The sequence below is a fragment of the Stegostoma tigrinum genome, chromosome 23, assembly GCF_030684315.1.
Source record: "Stegostoma tigrinum isolate sSteTig4 chromosome 23, sSteTig4.hap1, whole genome shotgun sequence".
NCBI lineage: Eukaryota > Metazoa > Chordata > Chondrichthyes > Orectolobiformes > Stegostomatidae > Stegostoma > Stegostoma tigrinum.
The window spans coordinates 38831585-38846920 of record NC_081376.1 but is presented as its reverse complement, the minus strand read 5'-3'; the positions used below and the strand labels follow the sequence as shown (position 1 = coordinate 38846920).

At 41.8% G+C, this 15336-nt stretch overlaps 1 protein-coding gene across 1 annotated transcript in view; it reads right to left on the bottom strand.

Moving 5' to 3' along the window:
- Positions 1-6482: 6482 nt before the first annotated feature.
- The window catches only part of LOC125462590 (ras-related protein Rab-26-like), a 352335-nt gene continuing 343481 nt past the window's right edge, over positions 6483-15336 (bottom strand). Inside the window, exons 6-9 of the mRNA XM_048552777.2 lie at positions 10398-10463; positions 9599-9655; positions 8199-8275; positions 6483-7257 (exon numbers count right to left, since the gene is read on the bottom strand). Of these exons, the coding sequence (XP_048408734.1) occupies positions 7155-7257; positions 8199-8275; positions 9599-9655; positions 10398-10463 (303 nt within the window). The 3' untranslated portion in view covers positions 6483-7154. The remainder of the gene's footprint in view (positions 7258-8198; positions 8276-9598; positions 9656-10397; positions 10464-15336) is intronic.

Below are 15336 nucleotides of genomic sequence, written 5' to 3'. Positions count from 1 at the left end.
CTAAGGTCAGCACTCTGGTTGTACAGGAACTTGGGAGAAGGATCTGGTCTGTTTCATTAGGTATTAATCCTTTGATGGGTAAGAGGTTCTGAAGCTTTTGAGCAGTGTAAATTTTACAATGTTTGTCCTTCAAAGGCTAAAGAACAACTAGGGAACCAAACAGGTCAGGAAACCCTCTGCTCCAACCATAAAGACACCATCAAATTTGCAGTTAAGGGAGGTGCTGTTGTGGTATGGCACACTGACCTCTTGCATAGCCAAGGCTTGGCATCAACTCTGGCACCTCTACCTGCACTCACCTATCACCATCCCACCTACCTTCCCCAACCCCACCCTTACTTATTTTGGAGTTCCCTCCTACCTTGCTCCATTTTTGAAGACTGGTCCCAACCCAAAGCATCAACTCTCCTGCCCTTCTGGTGTTGCCTGGCCAGCTCCACACTGTAGTCTATAAACAGATTGTATTGGGTAAGTTTTTTTTTCGATTAGACTACCTACAGTGTGGAAACAGGCCCTTTGGTCCAACAAGTCCACACTGCCCTTGAAGCATCCCACCCAGACCCATCTCCCCCCCCCCCCCCCCCCCCAAATAGCCCACACACCCCTGAACACTATGGGCAATCTAGCATGGCTGATCCACCTAGCCTGCACATCTTGGACTGTGGGAGGAAACCCACACAGACATGGGGAGAATGTGCAAACTCCACACACACTTACCTGAGGTGGGAATTGTACCTGGGTCCCTGGTGCTGTGAGGCTGCAGTGCCAACCACTGTGCCAGGGACCCAGGATCTACATGCATTTGAGGAATTGGGTATAACCAGTTTGTTTTCTGCCTTCAAGATAGATGAAGGCAGTGGTAGACCTTGTCTCAGGGACTTTAGCAAGGCCTTTGACAATATTCTGTGGTAGACTAATGATCTAATCTGACATGAGATCTGGAGAGAGCTAGCAAATGGGCTTGATTGTTTGGTAGAGGGTTGTTCAGAGTGGAGACCTGTGACCAATGTTGTGCTAGAAGAAAGTGATCCAGCCCTGCTCATTTGTGAAAACAATTTGGATGAGAATATAGGAGGCATAGGCTAGTAAGTTTGGATGACACCAAAATTGATGGTGTAGTTGCCAGTGACTTGAGTATAGCAGATTTTGATCCATTTGATCAAGGAATGGTAAATGAGGTGTTTATTGGTAAGTGTGCAAAACCTGACTTGGTTAAATGTGGCCCTGTGGAGTGTTGTCAAGAGACCTGGGCTGCAGATCCATAGCTAAGTGGTGTCACAGGTACTCAGGGTGGTGGAGGCAAGAGTTTGGCATACTTTACTCAATGCTGACTGATGAAATTAAGGAGTCAGGATGTCATCTTACAAGAAATTGGTGGTCCATATTTGAAGAATTGTTCAATTCTGGCTGCCCTGCCATAGGAAGGATGTCCTTAAACTGAAAAGGGTGCAACAATTACAAGGCTATTGGAGATTAAGGTTTTAAGTTCTAGGATATGCTGGGACTGCCTCCTGGAGTTTAGGAGGCTGAGGGGTGACTTTGTAAAAGTATGTAAATTTAAGGGGCATTGACGAGGCAAATAGCCAAGGTCGCTTTCTCCAGAGGAGGAGAGTCAAACTAGAGGGAATGTTTAAGGTGAGAGGAAAAGATTTAAAAGGGATTAGAGGGGATTTTCAGAGGGTTTATGTATGTAACAAGCAGTCAGAGGAAGTGATAGAGGTGGGTACAACAACATTTAAAAGATGCTCTGTCAGGTACCCAGATAGGAAGGGCATGGAGGGATATGGACCAAATGCAGGAGCTGGAACTAGTTGAATTTAGGAATGCTGGTCAGCATGAATAGGTTGGGTCAAAGAACCTGTTTCCATGCTATGACTATAAACTGAGGAGAAATGCAGTTCTCAACTCAAACTGGACTTATCATCTTTTGAAGATATTACCAGTCCTGTGGAATTTCTCCAGCACTTTTGATGCTGGAAATAAAAAAGTCTCTGGTCCTCACATCGATCAAATGTCCTGGTGACTCAACAGGCTGTGTTAGACTTTAAAACTATTGGTCAGAGTGTTTGAAGGGTAGTTTGATTTTAAGAAAAAAACCAGAAATCAGGTACAGGATACTGAAGAGGTGAATAAAATGTGACAGGAAGGGGAAGAAAATAGTGCAGGGGAAATTTGAGCCAGAATAAATAGCAAAGGTAATTTATGCTGCACTCTCCTGCGGCTTGTGTTTTCTGCCCTTCCTGTTTTATGTGAGCACAAACAGAAATAAATAAATATGCTTTTGATTACTACAGGAATGTAGGTGCATGATGATCAGTACTGGGAACTCTTAAAAGGCATCTGACATCCTAAAGGAATAGGAAGGAAAATGACTGGGGTAGCATTCTTAAAGGAAATTATCAGTCCACAGATATTAGTGATATAGATGCAAGTGATTGTGGAATCAATTTGAGTGGAAATAAGGAATAGCCAGGGAGGGAAGTCACAGTTGGGAGTCATCTATAGGCCCCCTGAAGATTACCTCTGTACAACAAAGTCTAAATTGATAAGTAGGGGTGTGTAAGGATACTCCAAATTTCAATTTTTTTTAGTGGCATATTGATTGGATAGAGTAGAAGGGCAAGTTTGGCATGCAAGACACAGCTTGAGTGTGTCATAGGTTACTTCTTAGAACAGTATGTTGTATATTCTGTCTGGGAAAACATTACCGTAATATGTAATTGTGTAGCATTAATCAAGAGACTTCATAGTTGAATTCTGATCACAATATAGTAGAATTTCAAATTCAGTTTAAGGGAGTGTAACTTAGTTTCAAACCAGTGACCTCCAATTAAATGAGGGCACTTGGAGGTGTGCAAAACATGTTATCTAAAGCAGATTTGGAAAATGGACGAAGGGGGTCAGTACATCAGCAGTGGCAGACAGTTAAGCAAATGTTTATAGCACGAAAGCCAAAGAAAAATTCAGTCAAGGACTCTGTAGGAAAATCAACCACCATGGCTGAAAAAGTGGTCCAGGACAGTATGCAGTTAAAAATGAAGAAAAAGTGGTGACAACTAATGGTCAGGACTGCAATTGTTTTTGGAGCCAGCAGCATTTGACTTAACCTAATAAAAAGGGATGACATTGATAATGAAACTAAATTGGCAACAGATGTTTAAAGCTAGAGTTTCTAGAATATTAAGAAAATAGCTAACGTGTTCAGGTCCCTTGAAGGATGTGCCTGGGGAATAGCTGTCAACTCACAGGAAAATAGGTCATTTAAACCATATTTACATCAGTCCTCAGGGTGGAGGACACTAAAGAGGTGCCAGTTTAAGACTCGTGAGAAATTTCTTCTTATAGGCTTGTGAGTCTTTGTAAATTATTGTTAGAGTTGAGGGGGGCAGTCCTGCCTAAGGCTGAGATTGATTCTCAATCAGCGTCAGAATCAAGGGTTACAAGGAAAGGGCAAGAAAATGAATGTGAGAAATAGTGGATCAGCCAAGATCCTATTGATTAGTGGAGGTGCCAAACAGTCTACTCCTGTTCCCATTTCTTATGTTTATAAAAAATGTCAGATAAGCAAGCGTATTGTAAGTTTAACCTACTTGATGTACTGAAGGAAGACAGGTCACTAGGACCTGATAGCCTATATCCAAGGATTTAAGGAAATGGCTACAGAAGTAGAGGGCAGTGGTTGAAATGTTCCAAAACTCACTGGATTCTGGGAGGGTTCCAGCAGCTTGGAAAACTGCCAAAGTGACACTCCTTTTCAAGAATGGAGGTGTACAAAAGGCTGGAAATTATAGGCCAGTTGGCTTGATATCTGCCATTGGGGAAAATGCAGTTTCCTATTAAGGAAACAATAGGACATTCAGAAAAGCTTAATACAATCAGTCAGCTTGGTTTTGCGAAAGAGAAAATACATTTGACAAATTTTCTAGTGTTGATAATAAGTGAGGTTGATTAAAGGAGACTGTGTGTACAGTAAATCTGGAATTCAGAAGGCATTCAGTTTCCCATATGAAGGGTTACATATTGTGACAGGGTTGAGCATTCAAAGAACAATTGGTTAGTGCTGAGATAATTGAAATGCAGTTGGAACATCAGCTACTGCATTTTCATTTAAACCCTTAAGAACTTTACTACCTATTTGACAAGGAGGGAGCTCACAATAATTAAAATTTGAAAAATACTACATTGTCTATTCATTCATGACATGCGAGCATTGCCAGATAGGCCAGTATTTATTGCCCATTCCACATTGCTGGAGGTCTGGAGTCACATGTAGGGCAGACCAACTAAGGATGTGGTTTCCTTCCCTCCAAAAGCTTCATAAACCAGGTGGGGTTTTTATGACGATCAACACCAGGAAAGTGTCAGCTCGTGGCATTCCCAGAAAATGACAGCTGGGGATAATTTCAGTCAGGGTGTCCACATTAGCACTAAACCTCACGACTCGTGTCCCCGCTCACTTCAGTCCGCAGCGCTGTAATTTGGGGTTGCATTGTCAAGTTATATCCAGTCCATCTGTTCTGAAAAGGCTGCAAGTGTTTGGAGTCTAGAGATTGCCAATACATTGAATCATAGAGTTAAACGTGGAGAAACATGAAAATTAAAGGTAGAGGGATACACTAAGGTGATATGTAATAGTGAAATTAGGTTTGTGTGGAACTTAGTTATTGGCATGGGCCAAATAAGGTGAATGACCTCTACGAGGGATTAAGGTATAGTGCTCTGTCAATCCCTTACTCCTGTTTTGATAGCTTGCTATGCAAGGGAATCAGGGTAATAATAACTATTTTATCCGAGGAGGCAAAATCTAAAAGTGCTTAATGATTCCTGATATTTTAAAATAAAATCTACAGCAGAGGGCACTCCAACTCCACATCGATTACATATTGTGACAGGGTTGAGCATTCAAAGGACAATTGATTAGTGCTGAGATAATTGAAATGCAGTTGGAACATCAGCTACTGCATTTTCATTTAAACCCTTAAGAACTTTACATCTAAACTACCTATTTGACTGGCTCAGATGGGTTGTCATGTAAGTAAGAAGGTGAACTGGGCAGCACGGTGGCTCAGTGGTTAGCACTGCAGCCTCACAGCACCAGGGACCTGGGTTCGATTCCAACCTCAGGCGACCGTCTGTGGAGTTTGCACATTCTCCCCGTGTCTGCGTGGGTTTCCTCCGGGTGCTCCGGTTTCCTCCCACAGTCCAAAGATGTGCAGGCTAGGTGGATCAGCCATGCTAAATTGCCCATAGTATTCAGGGGTGTGTGGGTTATAGGGGGATGGGGATGGGTCTGGGTGGGATATATCAAGGGGCAGTGTGGACTTGTTGGGCTGAAGAGCCTGTTTCCACACTGGCGAATCTAATCTAAGCTGGTTACACAGAAGTTCTGAGGAAGGGTCACTGGACTGAAATGTTAACTCTGACATTTTCTTCACAGGTGCTGCCAGAACTGCTGAATTTTTCCAGCAACTTTGTTTTTGTACACAAAATGTAAATAATTTTCAGCAATGTGAGACTGTGAATTTACAAAGCAAATCAGGATCCACAGCCATAATCCCCACAATGTGATAGGTGGCTTGCATGTTGCATAGCATATTACAGACAATTTGGAGGTATCCTGACCTGATAACAACAAAGAACAATTTGGTTTGATATGCGATTGCACTCTGAAACTATGTAGAAGAACAAAGAATAATAGGGATATTTCCAGTAGAGAAAAGGTGGTTTATTCAGGTTTTTCAGTTGTCTACGGGAGTAGATAAATTGACACATAATGCTGGGGTGGTATTGAATATTAACATGACTACATGGCCAACAAGTCCTTGAAGTAGCTGTTGGCCCTAAGTATGAAAAGCCAATGTTAGCAGGCTACATAACCACTGAAGCATCACAACATAGCCAACTTTGCGTGCTCTTGGTGTCCGAGCATATAGTCAGGAATTGCTGAAAGACTAAAGCACCGGAGACAGAGTGTGTGTATGTATGTGTGTGTGTGAGAGCGAGACAGAACAAGTGAGTGGTTGAGAGCACATTATATTTACTCCAACACCTCTCACATTGCTGTCCTCAGACCCCAAGCTCCAACATCTGGTCCCAACAGCTTTCAATCCTCCAAACAGGATTTCAGAGGGCAAGGTTGGGGAAGCACTGCTACAGAAGTATTGAGTATATTCAACACTGAGATTAATAGACCTTTGGAAAATTAAGGAAACAAGGACATATAAAGCAGGAAAGTCGAGTTGAAGTGAAACATCAGGAATGATCTTTCAAATGGCAGAACAGAGGTCCAAACTGCCACGTCCTACTTGCTATGTTGTTAAAATGCTCAATGGTAGTCTTCTGTGGTGTTCAGGATTCTGTAGCTTCTAACTGAATACATTACAATCTTTTGAGCAATGTTGCAGTCCTGCTTGTGAATGAAGAAAAATATTTAAATAAAGCCAACCATTAGATGCTGAGAATAAAAGAGACTGGAATAAGGGTAGGTTTCAAGTTTTTACTTTCTGCAAAAGCATATGCTGCACAATAATTAACAACAGGCCCATCAATCTATTTTACCATGGCTTTTTTCATTCACTTCTCGGAATGTGGTTTCTTGGAAAACATGTTATTTTACAGCTGTTGCAACTATTTAAAAATTCTAATAAGTCTGACAATTATGCATTAGTTTAAAAAATAGTTTACATTATTTCAGCAAGATGCATAAAAGGGTCGAATGGCATTTCCTTGCGACTGGCATCCTGATTTATTTTCACACGTGTGGATTCTCCGCAGTGCCCCAAATGAAATTAAAGTTGGCTTTGTAAAGGATTAAAAAATATACACAGCATACATTCAGTACAATCACGGACATCGATGTACATTCATTTAATGTCCTACAGAACAAAACGTGTGTTTTTCTATAGATACAAACTGTTAGTCAGCAAAAGCAGATTTAGATTATGTAAACAATCAAGTGTAGTTCTTTCGATCCTGATTTAACACCATTTATATCCCACTCATTTTCCCCAAATGAATTCAAGGTGTTCTTGGCTGATAAACACTTGTCAATGTACAGACAACAAGTACAGACATGCAAGAACTTCACAAAAAAAATGGCAGAACCATGAGACAATCAGTCTTGTACAAATGTATCGGTAGATAGAACATAGCAGTTACGAGCTGCAGCAACCCGTACCTTTCATTTCCGAGTTCACATAATCATGCAGCTTGAACTTGGCATCATTTGGTGATTTCATTGACCTGTGTTTCAGTTCTCTGTAATGAACAGTGCAGTCACAGTCATACCTATCCTAAAATGTGGAACTGTGTTAGTTTATACTAGTCCTTTGTCAAGGATTGGAGCGACACAATTAAGTGAGCTCAGACTGACCTTATGATATGATAACCGAGAATCAGACCCTATACAGCAATATTTAACAGGATAGGCAACATCTGTGGGGAGTGAAACAGAGGTGATATTTCAGATCAAGACCTTTCATCAGAACTGGAAAGAATTACCAATGTTGAAGTTACACCGCTGACTTTCTCCTGCTCTGAAGAAAGGTCATCAACCTGAAACATTAACTCTGTTTCTCTCTCCAGATATGCTGGCTGATCTGCTAAGTATTCAAGCATTTTATGTCTTTCTTTCTGGTATTCATTACAGATGCAATCTAGTGATTTCTTGCAAATTTTCATAACAAATTCTAGAGATATACTGTTTATCCTATCACCATAAAATTAACCACATCAATTGTATATTACCTCTATCTAATGCTTACGCTAATGACCAATACAGATAACACCTACAAAGTAATTCACTTTTAGTTATAAATCAAACTTGACTGCTGTGATAAAAGCACTCTTCCTGGTCTGAAGAGGAGTCATACTGGACTTGAAATGTTAATTCTGTTTTTCCTCTCTCCACAGATGCTGCCAGAATTGCTGTGTTTCTCCAGCAATTTCTATTTTTGTTTCAGACTTCTACCATCTGTGAATTTTTTGCTGTGATTTTATTCCTGAAATATCTAATATATCATTCTCTTCTCGCAGTCATTAGACTTATTTTCTGGGACTTAGTTGCCTTTTCAAAACATGGGATAATTTCCATCAATTATTAATTTTGTCACAGATTGATAAATATTGTTTGTCACAATAATTCTGGCTGAAGTTTGCCTACGCAGTTGGAGTTTAAAGATTGATTTTGCATAACTTACTTTGCAATAGCCATAAATGCCAGCTCAACATTTAGGCCTGTTTTGGCACTTGTTTCCATAAAGGGAACGCCATATTCCTAGAAGAAGATAAAGGTTGATCAGCAGCGTAGGGCAACACGATGGCTCAATGGTTAGCACTGCAGCCTCACAGCACCAGGGACCCGGGTTCAATTCCACCCTCAGATGACTGTTGTGTGAAGTTTGCAAGTTCTCCCTGTGTCTGCGTGGGTTTCCTCCGGGTGCTCCGGTTTCCTCCCACTGTCCAAAGATGTGCGGGTTAGGTGGATTGGCCGTGCTAAATTGCCTGTAGTGTTCAAGGGTGTGTAAATTAGGTGGGTTATCGGGGGACAGGTCTGGGTGGGATGCTCCAAGGTTCAGTGTGGACTTGTTGGGCCAAAGGGCCTGTTTCCACACTGTAGGGATTCTATGATTCTAAATGGTGTAGGTACATCCATCTAAAACACAATGCACAGGATTTTCATCCTCACCGCCAGGGCAGACATTTGGCCCACTGGATCATACTTCCAATTTTTGAACCCATCAAATTTCATCGTTTTGATACCAATTGCTTCACTCTGTGCAATCATGACCTAGTCATGAAGTTAGGATCACCCCCATTTTCACTTAGAAGTATCTTTTCCTGCAATTGTAAAGTAGTGCTGAATGACTATGTCCATTATATTATAATAGATATGTTCCACATGTTATCTCCCACCCTATGAAGCAAGTGGGGTTTGAAAGCCACCCTAAAAGTAGGGACACAACCAGTGTACCACAAGAGCCATTATATAATCTTATAATATGTTATACTTTCAGGCACATCCTAATTCAAAACAAAACTGATGCTGTAACAAAATAAGGAATCACAAAATATGCCACTAAATCATCTAAAATTTTTACATCTCTTAATTAATGTTTTAGCAACGCACCAGAACATTTCTTTTACTGCAAAACAGGTGAAATAATTAAGAGAAAAATTCCAGGAAGAGCAGATCAGTATCTTACTGTGCATCCCTTAATCTCAGAATAACCGCGACTGCTGATTTAGATTCCCAACTCTTGCGTGCTGCAAGCTGGTAGCTCCAAGTTTCGCCTAAGACATACAACATACTGAATCTCTCATCTTAACCTGGAGTCAAGGAATTAAGTTAAACATCTCAAACTGGCAAATGCAAAAGAATGGCAGCAAAAGCGGGCAAAGGAAGCTTTAGCACCCCCCACCTCCACCTTTCACCTGAGTCTTGCGTTCAAACCAGGCTCAATTGATGCGAGCGAGATTAACTATCTCACTCCCTTTTATAACTGGCAAAACCCTTGTTAGACAGAATTCCTTCACAGAACCTTAAATAAATCTCACAGTTTAATGTCAGCGTTAGTAGTAGCTTTAGAAAACAACATACCTTTGCTAATTTTTCTCCTGCCTCTTTCTTAACGGCCCTCTCTTGAGTTGCATCAGCCTTTAAAATATAGAAAATGCATTAAGTTCTAAAGTCACAGCTTCACGCGTGAATCTGGATTTTTCCGGCACAGTGTGGCTCATTTATATCCTAAGTTTCATTTACTGGAAAGATTGAGGTCTTCTAATAAACACAGTTCGAATACTTTCTTCCCTGGACAAGGTTAGAACGAGCACCAAGTAGCAGTTTTGAATTCTGCTGCAATTCACCATGATATCAATAGATGTCAGCAGCTATCTACTGTACCTTGCAAAAACGCTTGTTTAATAACATCAAGTCGAAAAATGAAAGTGCGCAGCACCCGCATTTCATTCTAAAGGGCTAAATGACTCTGTAGAGGACCAATGCATTCGCTCATTCTGCACCAGGTCTGTGCCCCACTCCCAACTGACCAGTGTGCCTGACTGGAGCAAGCGATGGACCCATTGCAAAGTGAAGCCAAATGGCTATTTCTTGCCTCTCTCCCATACTCGCAAGGTCATGTCCGATACCCGAAGGTCGATTTTCATCCTCTTCATATTGGACACATTCTGTTGACATCTCCGATTCACTGGTTACAGCTTGATGCTACGGAACACCAATTTCACACAGTCCTCCCACTCACCTTATTCCTCCTGATGGTTCCCTCAATTGCCCCTGGGCAAACCAAACCTCGGGATTGATATTCTGACACAAGGAGTGCTTTTAGAGAGCAAAAAAAAATGCTGGCACCTGATATAACAAGAGCAGTGCTAGCACTTACCTTGTTACCCAACAACATGATTACCACGTCTTGTGTTGCATATTCATTAATCTCTGTCAGCCAGGCCTATAAAGAACAAGCAAAGCGATGTTACAATAATCAGAAGATATAAACCACAGAAACCAAGGAATAAAAAGTAGCTGAATGGTAAACCTTTCATTCTCAGGTTGGCAGCTGTAACAGAGAGAGCTGAATAAGGTAACATTCAAGCACAGGACGTCCTGCTGCTGTTTGACTTGATTCTCCTCAGTAATAAGAGTGGAGCACTCTAACAGTTGTTCAACAGGTAACTCAAAACAGCTTCAGCATCACTGAACAGCAGTACAAAGGTCAGTTTCAGTCAGGGAGCAAGCATGGGTCAGAAAATACTCCCTGCAACTGACAATCTAGGGGCTCAGTTTAGTCCCAGAAGCTGTTTGTGCTGCTAAACACAGGGGCTTAAATAAGGCCATGAGCAGTTTTTGCTTGGTGTAGCTGCTCAGGAGACTGGAGTTCAGAGATGCAACATCAGTTTTGTGAAATTGATTGTGTGTGAAAGAGCCAGAATCGTACTGATCCTGAGGGGACGCTGGACAGGTTCATGAGTCCAATGTAACACTGTTTTAGGAGAAGAGACTGAGCCACCCTGCAGGTGAACAGTCGTCAAAGCTGCCTAAAGTGTAGAAAGGGGAAGACATTCAGAAGCAAGGCCCTAAAAAGTGAGGAACTAATAATAAAGGGGCAAAAGTTTTCATGAGATTTGGTGACCCACAGTGGCACTGAATTTTGGGAGGGCTGCTGAGAAATCCATGAGATCTGTCTGGACTGGATTTGCTATTTGATCCGCTCCATATGGTCTTTGACCATAGTTTGTCAATTAACCCATATCTCCCGTGTGACAATGCTGGAGTATATGGAGTTATATGTTCAAAAACAAAGTTGCTAGAAAAGCTCAGCAGGTCTGGCAGCATCTGTGAAGGAAAAAATAGAGTAAACATTTCAGTCCAGTGACCCTTCCTCAGAACTGATGGCTGCATGGCTGCCCTTCCATGGCTGATCTGACAATCCACAACACCACCGTCTTGCCTTTTCCCTATCACTCTTGATTCCTTTACTGATTAAAAATCTGTTCATATCAGCTAAGATCAAATGACCCAGCTTCAACAGCCCTCTGGAATAAAGTCTTCTACAGATTCACTACCTTCTGAAAGAAGAAATTCCACCTCATCTCTGTCTTAAATTGGCAACCCTTTATACTGAAATTTTGCCTGCTGGTCCTAGACTCTCCAAGGGGAAACAAATTTTATGGATATACCCTGCCAAGTCCCTAAGATCCTGCATGTTTAAGTAAAGTCAACCTACACAATCACACAAGAAAGTCCATCCAAAACTTGCAACAGCCTAGTGAATTTCATCTGGACTGTTTCCAATGTCCAATGTATCTTTCCTTAGATAAGGAATAAAAACTGTGGACAGAATTCTAGCCACGCCATGACCTACTGGCTTGCAGAGTTTTAGCAATACTTCCCTACTTTTATATTCCATCCCCTTTGAGATAAAGATTCCATTTGCCTTCCCTGTTACCTGCTGGACTTGGATGCCAACTTGTTGTGATTCTTTGATGAGGGCTTCCAAATCCTCTGTGCTGTAGCTTTCTGCAGTCTGTCTCCATTTAAACAGTATTCAACTTCTCTTTTCACCCAAGTGCATAATCTAGTATTTTTCCACACTATATTTCATCTGTGAAATTTGTGCCCACTCACTTAATCTGTCTACATCTCTTAGCAGACTCTTTGTGTCAGCTTCATCACTCGCTTTCCCATTTATTTTTGAGTCATCTGCAAATTGGCTAAAGTACATTAACTTCTCACATCCAAGTCACTAATATTGTAAATAATTGTGATATAGGTACTGATTCCTGCGGGACACCTCCAGTTACAGATTACCATGCCGAAAATGCACGTCCCTTCTTTATCACAACTCTTCTATTAGTTCTCAACTGACAATGGTCAAGATCCAAAAGCCAAACTATGAAGGAAATGATTCGGTAGTTACATTGGATAAAAATTGTACAAAGGAATGGTAACCAGAAAAGCTGCCTTCTGAATTAGCGGCCAGTGAAATGTGAAAGATTGAGGGAACACAAAATCAGTCAGACACCAGATTGAGTCCATAGCCTGATTATGTCAATGGGCACTGCTATGCAAATGTAACTAACTCCCAGACAGGCGCTTCAGATCAGCTTAAATCTCTTAAGCAAGCAACTCCCTTTAAGCGTTTTTTTTTAAATTTCTTTGACTCGCATCCTGTTGCGTTGTTATGAATAATCTTTTGTAGAAGTTTTTATATGGAAGCAAAAATAATTAGATTGAAAATCATCTCACTTTGACAAAATATTGAACTCATGGCTGATACAGAATGACATTTATCACTTATTTTCACTGTCCTGCTAGTTAAATTGTAGCAGCCAAATAGTGGAATAAAACCTTACCAAGAATTTCATATTAAATATGCAATACTCAATACGTTCTTGCTTGTGGTCAACAATAAAATTCAGACAAGTCGATTGCTGCATTTAGATAACACAGTTGGTCCACTAGAGTCAGAGAGGGCTACAGCATAGAAAATAAACCTTCAGCCCATTGAATCGCCCCAGTCAAAATGAGACATCCAGCTACTTTAATCCTATTTTCTAGCACTTGGCACCAGAAGTGTACATCTAAATACTTCTTAAATATTATGACGGTTTCTCCCACTGCCATCCTGACAGGCTGTGAGTTCCAGATTGTGATCAGTGTCTGGTTAAAACATTTTTTTATCACATCCCCTCCCGCCCCTTATCTTAAATCTGACTCCAGTCACTGATCCCTCTACCAAAGGGAGAAGTTTCTTCCTGTCCACGCTTTCAATGTCCATCATAATTTTTTACACAATTTACACGGGTTTATATTTCTTCCATCCATCTGGATTGAGTTTTCAATAGGACCCAGTGGTGATGATCCACTTCCAGTACTTACACTCCCCTTCCAAACAATCCTTCAAATATAATCCATGTGAGGAGACTCAATGACATAAATTGAGCTGTGGGTTGTTCTAGGCATGTCTGTCGTGAGTTGCATGAAAATAAATTACAAGTTAAATTGACAGAATGATTTCCATAGACAATAAAATGATCAGTCACCCACAGAAGATCGATTATAAATGATGAGCCTTCAAATGAGCACATTACAAACATTCATAATGAAGCAATTAGGCATATATTAAGCAATTATTACAACAGGAATGTAATCAATTATTTCTGAGAATGGTGAGATAGGGAGCCTACACGTTCTTCATGGTCTTCCGTCATAATTTTCATGCATGAATGTGTTCATTGAGAGCTAAATTTCTACTGAACAATCTCCAAAGTTAACTTTGGTTTCAAGTGAATGCATAATACTGGGAAAGATCACTCAGGTCAAATTCTGTCCATTAACTCTCTCTTATTTGATTCAAAAGTGTATCTCTAGCAGGAGTACAGCATCTTAAATACCTTTCTCAAAATCCACCATTTTTTTATTCACATGGAGTTCGCTGGCTGGTCAGCATTTATTGCCTGTCCCTAGTTGCCCTTGAGAAGATGGTGTTGAGCTGCCTTTTTGAACCTCTGCAGTCCACATGCTGTAGGTTGATCCACAATGCCGTTAAGCAGGGAATTCCATGATGCTGACCCAGTGACAGTGAAAAAAGCGGCGATATATTTCCAAATTAGGATGGTGAGTGGCTTGTAGAGAAACTAGCAAGTGATGGTGTTCCAAGTATCTACTGCCCTTGTCTTTCTACTTGGAATTGGTCACGGGCTTGCAATATGCTGTCAAAAGATCTTTGGTAAATTTCTGCAGCGCATCTTGTAGATGGTCTAAACCGAGCATCGGTGATGGAGGAAATGGATGTTTGTGGATGTGATGCCAATCAAGCTTTGCCCTGGATGGTGTCAGGCTTTATGAGTATTGATGGAGCTGCACCCAACCAGGCAAGTGGAGAGCATTCTGTCACACTCCTTACTTGAGGCTTGTAGATGATGGACAGGCTTTCAGGAGGTCAGGAGGTAAGTTACTCAACACAATATTTCCAGCCTCTGAGATAATAAAATGCGAGGGTGGATGAACACAGCAGGCCCAGCAGCATCCCAGGAGCACAAAAGCTGACGTTTCGTGCCTAGACCCTTCATCAGTGAGGGGGATGGGGTGAGGGTTCTGGAATAAATAGGGAGAGAGGGGGAGGCGGACCGAAGATGGAGAGAAAAGAAGATAGGTGGAGAGGTGAGTATAGGTGGGGAGGTAGGGAGAGGATAGGTCAGTCCAGGGAAGACAGACAGGTCAAGGAGGTGGGATGAGGTTAGTAGGTAGGAAATGGAGGTGCGGCTTGGGGTGGGAGGAAGGGATGGGTGAGAGGAAGAACAGGTTAGGAAGGCAGAGACAGGTTGGACAGGTTTTGGGATGCAGTGAGTGGAGGGGAAGAGCTGGGCTGGTTTTGGGATGCGGAGGGGGAAGGGGAGATTTTGAAGCTGGTGAAGTCCACATTGATACCATTGGGCTGCAGGGTTCCCAAGCAGAATATGAGTTGCTGTTCCTGCAATCTTCGGGTGGCATCATTGTGGCACTGCAGGAGGCCCATGATGGACATGCCATCTAAAGAATGGGAGGGGGAGTGGAAATGGTTTGCGACTGGGAGGTGCAGCTGTTTATTGCCAACCGAGCGGAGGTGTTCTGCAAAGTGGTCTCCAAGCCTCCGCTTGGTTTCCCCAATGTAGAGGAAGCCACACCGGATACAGTGGATGCAGTATACCACATTGGAAGATGTGCAGGTGAACCTCTGCTTAATATGGAAAGTCATCTTGGGGCCTGGGATAGGGGGGAGGGAGGAGGTGTGGGGGCAAGTGTAGCATTTCCTGCGGTTGCAGGGGAAGGTGCCGGGTGTG